General features: G+C 45.4%; 1 protein-coding gene across 1 annotated transcript in view; it reads left to right on the forward strand.

The window, feature by feature from the left end:
• col8a1a (collagen, type VIII, alpha 1a) overlaps nucleotides 1-8,237 on the forward strand; it is a 25,695-nt gene extending 17,458 nt beyond the window's left edge. Inside the window, exons 2-3 of the mRNA XM_055871639.1 lie at nucleotides 2,179-2,494; nucleotides 2,742-8,237. Of these exons, the coding sequence (XP_055727614.1) occupies nucleotides 2,182-2,494; nucleotides 2,742-4,696 (2,268 nt within the window). The 5' untranslated portion in view covers nucleotides 2,179-2,181 and the 3' untranslated portion in view covers nucleotides 4,697-8,237. The remainder of the gene's footprint in view (nucleotides 1-2,178; nucleotides 2,495-2,741) is intronic.
• The last annotated feature ends 518 nt before the right edge of the window (nucleotides 8,238-8,755 follow it).

The following is an 8,755-nucleotide window of genomic DNA, read 5'->3' on the forward strand; positions in this document are numbered from 1 at the left end:
TTCTGTGAATTATAGGACTCCCTTGAGGAAGAATGGGGTGACATTTCTCAGATAGCCTGCACCTATCTGTGTTGACTCCTGTTCACAATGTCACAATTGCAGCCCAACATCTGAGGACCTAACAGGACCTCTGTTAGGCTAGGAGTTCACCACAACCACATGAACTGACCAGGAACGGATATCCCTTACGACTTGACTTACCCATACCCTCTGTATCATTTCTCACTGTAGACCTCCATTGCGGCATTAGACATGTTTGTATGTCAGTAGTTCTGACATCATTCATTCATACCTGTGGTTGAATCTTGTGCATGACTTTTAAGTAGTAGCCTATCTATTCTAAAATGGTATGTGTTGTAAATGCTGCTGCTGTGATTCGGAGGCTTGTCAGGAAACATACTGTAAAAACCCCAGAGAACCTGAGAAAGCAGCAATTTGTCTTTATTTATCTTCAGAAAGTGTGAACTCTATGGTAAGTATGAATTTGACAGAAACACAGAATAATAGCTTCTCCAACAAATGTGTTCCATCCTTCTTCCATCAGTATTTCTCATTCACAAAGGTCAGCTGTGACAACCAATTGGAATGAACTGGCTACCTAACTGGCCAAGCCAACTCAGAAAGCTCTCTGAACAAAAAGCTTTGGTTTGGAGGGCTGATCTCTAACATACTGGTGTTTAGCCTACAGTACAGACTTTGACCATCAGAGCTCTGTGTTTTGTATGAGAGAGGGACAGAGTGAGGGATAGACAGTGACAGAGGGAGTCAGTGAGGGAGAGAGAGAAAAATATATAGAGGTAGAGGGAGAGAGAGAGTGTGTGAGAGAAACTGTGTGTGAGAGAGATCAAACAGTCAAACTACAGTAAGTGACAACATATTCAGTTCAATGGCATTCTTGAAATTGCCCAGCCTTTGTAAGTACATCACTATAACAACATATTTCTGAGACTGCATACCAATCAATCAGTATTACTTCTCACATAATCTTTACTATTACAGTCAAACTCAACATTTTGCATTGGAATTTTAACCGTGTTTTAATGGGTTAAAAAGTAATTGGCTACAGTAACACAAAAGAGGACCAAAGCCAAGATACACCATCTCCCAGTTCCAGGCCTGATGCTCTTTGTCATACCGTGGCTGAGTCTTGATGGAGCACCCTCATTTCCAAGGAACATCTGGGAGGGTTCACAGTAGAAGGTCAGAGACACACATAAAGTCTCATCAAAAACAGCCACGTTATATGATTCATTATTTAATGAAAGAAAGAACATGTTAAACGTAACAGAGAATAATTGATTTTCCCAACTCCCTATCTTGAGTAAAATTGCTTTTTCTTCTGCTATGACTTGTAGGCTGAAACGCATTTGAGTTTTTTTCTGATCTGGTAGGTTATTTTCAGAAGCTTTCATGTGAAGTATAAATGTCCTTGTCAGTTCGTTTGTCTGATAGTATGTCTGATAACAGGGCTATTAGTCATGTTATCATTTTGCTCCATCAGCTCTTTGAAAGCCAAGGCAATGCTCAGTCAGTTAGTAGTCTCGTAAACCGGACCCTAGGCAACAGCATTGGAAACATTGTGTTAGGCAACTGTCTGCCTAGGTCAAGTGTAGCTCAGTTGGCAGAGCATGGCAAGCGCCAGGGTTGTGGGTTTGATTCCCACGGGGGAACAGTAGAAAAAAAGTATTAAAATATATGCACTAAGTACTGGAAGTTGCTCTGGATAAGAGCATCTGTAAAATGTAAATGTAGTCAGTTAGCAGTGTTGTTACAAGATTGAGCATGTAAAAAGAAAACTGTTTTGTGGTTACCACATCCTACATCTGGCAATATATACAATTTTTGTAAAGGCTGGCCCATGGTTAAGTGTTGAGTGACTGGTTGTAGTCAGCTGTGGGCATCGCTGTCTGTGTAATATATTGCTCTTTATTGTCCAGTAGGTGGAGCCAGAACAATGCGAAGGTGTATCAGGGCATGAATCCCGTTCTATGGGGAAAAGCTTTCATATTACCAGTTATATGGCTTTTATTGCCATGTATGTATGTTTGACTGTTTGCATTTGATTGAAAAATACATACTGACAGTGAATTAGATTCCCTTGACTCATTGATTGACCTTTTGATCAATTGATCAATTTACTGATTGGCTAACATAGTCGTCCTCTGCTGTCTTCCCCAGGCCATGGCCGTGCCTTCTCTCTCAGCCCCTCTCCTCGTGGCTCTGTTTCAGCTTGCAGTACTACCTCTCGTTCACACAGGGGTATACTACGGACACAAGCAGCACCAGCAGCAACCCCAGCAGCACCAGCCTATGCCACACCTGTCCCACATGGGCATGGGCAGCAAAGAGCAGCACCGTCAGCAGCAGTGGCCAGGAAAGGAGATGCCCCACATGCAGTACCCCCATTACAGAAAAGAGATCCCCCAGATGCCCATGCACATGGGCAAGGAGTACCCCCGCAAAGGTGTGGTAGTCAACAGTGGACAGGACAAAGGTGAGATCGAATGGCAATCTCAAAGGACTTGTGGCTCTGGTTGAAAGTAGCGCACTACTATGGAGTAGGCCAATAGTATGTTGTTTATGTTGAGACTATGTCAATCTTCAATGTTTATTACCTAACCTAACTCTAGTTAAGACATACACACAAGCAGATTGTACTTAATTTTGCTCTTGTGCTGAATATTGTGCTATGCCTGCGATCTTCCAATGTTGAGACTGACTGGACATCTTATCCCCTACAGGTCAGACAATCCCCAGTGGGGCTGTGGGAGGTCTCCCTGGAGGCCTGCCAGGAGAGCAGGGCCCAGCTGGGCCTGCAGGACCTGAGGGACCCTCTGGGCCACCAGGTCCTCCTGGGGTAGGACAGCCAGGAGGTGAAGGAAAACCAGGCCCCGCTGGTCCCCCAGGATTCCCTGGTGTAGGCAAACCAGGACTCCCGGGAATTCCAGGCAAGCCAGGGGGCATGGGAGACCCAGGTGTACCTGGAGAGCTGGGCCCCAGCGGTGGAGATGGTCATATGGGGCAGCCAGGGCCTTCGGGCCCCCCTGGTCCTCCAGGTCTCCCGGGGATAGGAAAACCAGGGGTTGGGGGATTGCCAGGACAACCAGGACCCAAGGGGGAACCAGGACATAAGGGCCTGCCGGGACTACCAGGATTACCAGGACCCAAGGGTGACAAGGGAATTGGACAGCCAGGACAGCCAGGCCACAAAGGGCCAGCAGGACCCCCTGGACCTCCAGGCCAGGGAGGGATGCCCGGTGTGGGCAAGCCTGGAATGAATGGTATATTGGGGCCACCAGGAGGACCAGGGAAACCAGGCCCTCCTGGAGAGCAGGGGCTGGCTGGACCAGCAGGAGAGGGGGGCGAGACCGGTCCACCAGGGCTGCCAGGCCAAGGGAAACCAGGCCAGAATGGTCTGCCTGGACAACCAGGCATGCCCGGTGGGAAAGGGCACCCAGGCTCTCCAGGTTTGCCGGGGAAGCCTGGATTGCCCGGATTTGGAAAACCAGGATTCCCAGGACCCAAGGGAGATAAAGGGATGGGTGGGATGCCCGGAGGCCCAGGACCAAAGGGAGACAAAGGCCATGGAGGACTTCCAGGTGTGATTGGACCACCTGGACCAATCGGACCAGCTGGTCCCCTTAGCCCTATGGGACCCCCTGGAGGTCTTGGCCAACCAGGGCCAAAAGGAGAGGCTGGAGAGGGAGGGCAAAAGGGGCTGCCAGGTGGCCAGGGTGAGCCTGGTCCTCCTGGACTGCTTGGTCAGAATGGCTTCCCTGGAGAGGGAGGAGAGGCAGGGCCAAGGGGTCCCGCTGGGCCTGTAGGACCCCAAGGGGAAGGCGGACACAAAGGGTTACCAGGCGCCCCTGGCGTTCCAGGCCTATCTGGGCCAAAGGGAGAGGGAGGACTTCCAGGAGAGAAGGGTCCCCAAGGCCCTAAGGGCGTTCCAGGTCTGGGAGGTGCAGGTGGGCCGATCGGACCTCCTGGTGCCCCCGGGTCTAAAGGTGACAGCGGATTACCTGGTCTTCCCGGCGTTGAGGGTAACGGAAACCCAGGTGTTCCTGGTCCTCTTGGACCTCCAGGTAAAGAAGGTCCTGGAGGACCACCAGGAAATCGAGGCCAGCCAGGTCTACCTGGTCCCCCAGGCCCACCCGGACCCCCTGCCCTCTCCCCTAACATGGGAGCAGTCCTCCCTGAGATGGGTATTCCTCCTGGGCTGGACGGAGTCAAGACCGCCGGCTATGGCAAGAAAGGGAAATATGGAGGAAACAGTGGAGAGGTGATGGGCGCCAATGGCCTGGAGATGCCCGCGTTCACGGCTCTGGTGACCATACCCTTCCCACCAGTGGGAACGCCTGTGGTGTTCGACAAGATCCTGTACAACGGCCGTCAGAACTACAACCCCCAGACAGGCGTGTTTACCTGCGACATGCCCGGGATCTACTACTTTGCCTACCACGTCCACTGCAAAGGGGCCAACGTGTGGGTGGCGCTGATGAGGAACGATGAGCCTGTGATGTACACGTATGACGAGTATAAGAAGGGATTCCTGGATCAGGCGTCGGGGAGCGCAGTGTTACCTCTACAGCCCGGGGACACCGTGTACCTCCAGCTACCCTCGGACCAGGCCGCAGGACTATACGCTGGCCAATACGTCCACTCATCCTTCTCTGGGTACTTGTTGTACCCTATGTAACAACAACTATAGAGAGGAAGAGACAGTGACAGAGGGAGAAAATGTTGGAGAAATTTGAGCATTGATTATAGAAGTCTTTAAATGTATATGGGTTTTTTTAAACATCAACTATCTGTTGAGATTGATGCTGTTGAGATCGACAGCGATGGGAGGACGCGTCGAACCGTCCCTGGGAAAATCTGAGAGAGGAGTGTGTATGTGTGTGAGTGAATGTACATATATGCAGTTTTTATAACCATTTATGTTGTGGTACAAAGATTTCTGTATCTATATACCGTTCTTAAGAGTGTTACAACGTTACAACACTGCAAATGTAGTCATATGTACAGTTGAAGTCGGAAGTTTACATACACCTTAGCCAAATACATTTAAACTCAGCTTTTCACAATTCCTGACATTCAATCCTAGTAAAAATTCTCTGTCTTAGCTCAGTTAGGATCGCCACTTTATTTTAAGAATGTGAAATGTCAGAATAATAGTAGAGAGAATAATTTATTTCAGCTTTCATCACATTCCCAGTGGGTCAGAAGTTTACATACACTCAATTAGTATTTTGTACCATTGCCTTTAAATTGTTTAACTTGGGTCAAACATTTCAGGTAGCCTTCCACAAGCTTCCCACAAGAAGTTAGGTGAATTTTGGCCCATTCCTCCTGACAGAGCTGGTGTAAATGAGTCAGGTTTGTAGGCCTCCTTTTTCAGTTCTGCCCACAATTTTTCTATAGAATTGAGGTCAGGGCTTCGTGATGGCCACTCCAATACCTTGACTTTGTTGTCCTTAAGCCATTTTGCCACAACTTTGGAAGTATGCATGGGGTCATTGTTCATTTGGAAGACCCATTTGCGACCAAGCTTTAACTTCCTGACTGATGTCTTCCTCCCTCATGATGCCATCTATTTTCTTTAGTGCACCAGTCCCTCCTGCAGTAAAGCATCCCCACAACATGATGCTGCCACCCCTGTGCTTCACGGTTGGGATGGTGTTCTTCAACTTGCAAGCGTCGCCCTTTTTCCATAACGATGGTCATTATGGCCAAACAGTTCTATTTTTGTTTCATCAGACCAGAGGACATTTCTCCAAAAAGTACAATCTTTGTCCCCATGTGTAGTTGCAAACCGTAGTGTGGCTTTTTTATGCCGGCTTTGGAGCAGTGGCTTCTTCCTTGCTGAACGGCCTTTCAGGTTATGTCGATATAGGACTTGTTTTACTGTACATATAGATTATTTTGTACCTGTTTCCTCCAGCATCTTCACAAGGTCCTTTGCTGTTGTTCTGGGATTGATTTGTACTTTTTGCACCAAAGTACGTTCATCTCTAGGAGACAGAACGTGTCTCCTTCCTGAGTGGTATGACAGCTGCGTTGTCCCATGGTGTTTATACTTGCGTACTATTGTTTGTACAGATGAAAGTGGTACCTTCAGGCGTTTGGAAATTGCTCCCAAGGATGAACCAGACTTAGGAGCAAATCTTGGCTGATTTCTTTTGATTTTCCCATGATGTCAAGCAAAGAGGCACTGAGTTTGAAGGTAGGCCTTGAAATACATCCACAGGTACACCTCCAATTGACCCAAATTATGTCAATTAGCCTATCAGACGCGTCTAAAGCCATGACATCATTTGCTGGAATTTTCCAAGCTGTTTAAAGGCACATTCAACTTAGTGTATGTACACTTCTGACCCACTGGAATTGTGAAACAGTGAATTATATGTGAAATAATCTGTCTAGAAACAATTGTTGGAAAAATTACTTGTGTCATGCAAAATGTAGATGTCCTAACTGACTTGCCAAAAACGATAGTTTGTTAACAAGAAATGTGTGTAGTGGTTGAAAAACAAGTTTTAATGACTCCAACCTAAGTGTATGTAAACTTCAGACTTCAACTGTATGTATCAGTTTAATTTAAAGTGCTGCACAGACAGATGTGGAAAGAGATGTATCTCTTGTAGTGTTTTCTCAAGTCCCTACATGTTCCTTTGCAAACTGGCAGCTGTCATTAATGAAACTGTGGCAAAGAATGTAAATTGAATAACTAAAGAAAACAAATATAATTCCTCGTAAAATGGCACCTGCAATGTGCTATTACAGTACTTATAGAAAGGCAACTGAAAACCAATAGAGTTCAAGATTCAAATAAAGTGGTGCAATGGTTTATTTCACGTTTTAGTTTGTTGCGTAACTTTCTTGTTGTGTTTTTGATTGATTTGTTTGATTATTTTTTAAACTTTTGCAGACAAGCATCATCTGTGATGTTTATAAGGGTGATTTTGTCGCATTAAATGGTTGGCAAAATAATGTATTATGGGTGTATTAGTGTTGTGCAAAGCAATGCCTCTTGTGGCAAGTAAAGAATAAGGCTCCAACAGACACTATTGTACCCAAAAATTGGAAGACCACTGCTGTCCTTACAAACCCTTTTATTGCTGTATGTGTCGGGTGTCAGCTGAATAAAGCAGTAGTGTTATAATGGCAGACGTATGAAAAACATCTGTCCAAGACCCAGACCCTCATTAATAAGAGGGGCCTAAACGTTTCTGTAAGTAAGAGATACATTGATAATCAATTGTGATTCTTTTGAATAACTTTTGAATAAGATAATTGAATGAATGTTAGACATGAAAAAGGTGTGTAATCCCTCTTGGCTCAGCAGTACAGAATTGAAATAATCTGATTATAGGTACTCTATGTGGAGGTTAAGATTTAAGGATAATGAATACGTTGATGTCAAAGGGGTTAAAAGACAAAAAGAAGAAAAAAAGGAATATGGCCGGTGTCAGTAAACGTTGGCAAAAAGCGTAATTAAATTGTTGCCAGCAGCACAGTTACAGTCACCAATGCTCTGGATAACATAGAAACAGCCTAACCAAATCTGCTAGGTCGGATAAAAAAGGTCAGAGAGAGAGGCTCTCTCATTTATGTCTGGAAGTAGCTTTAGCCAGTTAGCTTGGGTGCTTGACTGCCGTTGTGAGGTCAGAACGCTCAGATCAGCCTTACTCCTCGGCCAGCGTCCAGTGTGTGCGCTGAACGCTCTGAGAGAGAAATGCTCTGAATTTACGAATGGCCAGATTACACTTGGAGCGCTCTCTGGAACTCCAGAGTGAATTTACAAACGCACCCAAAGAGTAGAACATTAAAAAAGAGTGGAAAAACGGTGAAAATGCCTTCCTGCATGCCCCTCCCTCTCCTTCTCCCTCACCCATGTCCCTATAACTAACCCATCCACCCTTCCCTCACCCACCTCCACCCCTCCCCTCTACCCTTCTACCCCCCCAGGGCCCCAGCACAATACGCTTGACGGAGAAAAAATTCTGCAGCATTTATCACTATAATGTATTATTTTGACTACTGACCTCCTATATTTTAAATGTGCAGAAGTGGCATAAAATGTAGTTAAAACATTCTTTTTTGAAAATTGACTCCAGATATGAATTCAGTTTTCTTTCTTTATTTGGGCCTATGGTGCTAAAGATTTCAGTAAACCAAAAGAAACCCAGAGTTGTAATGTTTTTACTGTTATACTGTTGATGTTGTTTAAAACAATAATAAAGATGATTTAACTAGAAGGTCCTTTGTTACAATTTTTTTCAAAATACACAGAGTATACGAAACAGTATGAACATTATGCTCTTTCCATAAAATAGACTTATTGATGTCATTTGCCCTGATGAATTGAGGCCGAATATTAGGAAGGTGTTCTTAACACTTCTTGTCAATAGGAGGGCGCTGTTTTCACTTTGGAAAAAATCGTGCCCAAATTAAACTGCCTCGTACTCTATTCTAGATCATACAATATGCATATTATTATTACTATTGGATAGAAAACACTGTGAAGTTTCTAAAACTGTTTGCATTATATCTGTGAGTAAAACAGAACTCATTTGGCAGCAAGCTTCCATACAGGAAGTGAAAAATCTGAAAACGAGGCTCTGTTTCAGGGCCTGCCTATTCAACTGGCTTTTATTTATCGATATGAATGCACTTCATACGCCTTCCACTAGATGTCAACAGGCAGTGGAAGGTGGAATGGGGTGTCTAGCTTGATCTGAGGTCGAATAAGAGC

Source organism: Salvelinus fontinalis, chromosome 19 (genome assembly GCF_029448725.1).
Source record: "Salvelinus fontinalis isolate EN_2023a chromosome 19, ASM2944872v1, whole genome shotgun sequence".
NCBI classification, from domain to species: domain Eukaryota; kingdom Metazoa; phylum Chordata; class Actinopteri; order Salmoniformes; family Salmonidae; genus Salvelinus; species Salvelinus fontinalis.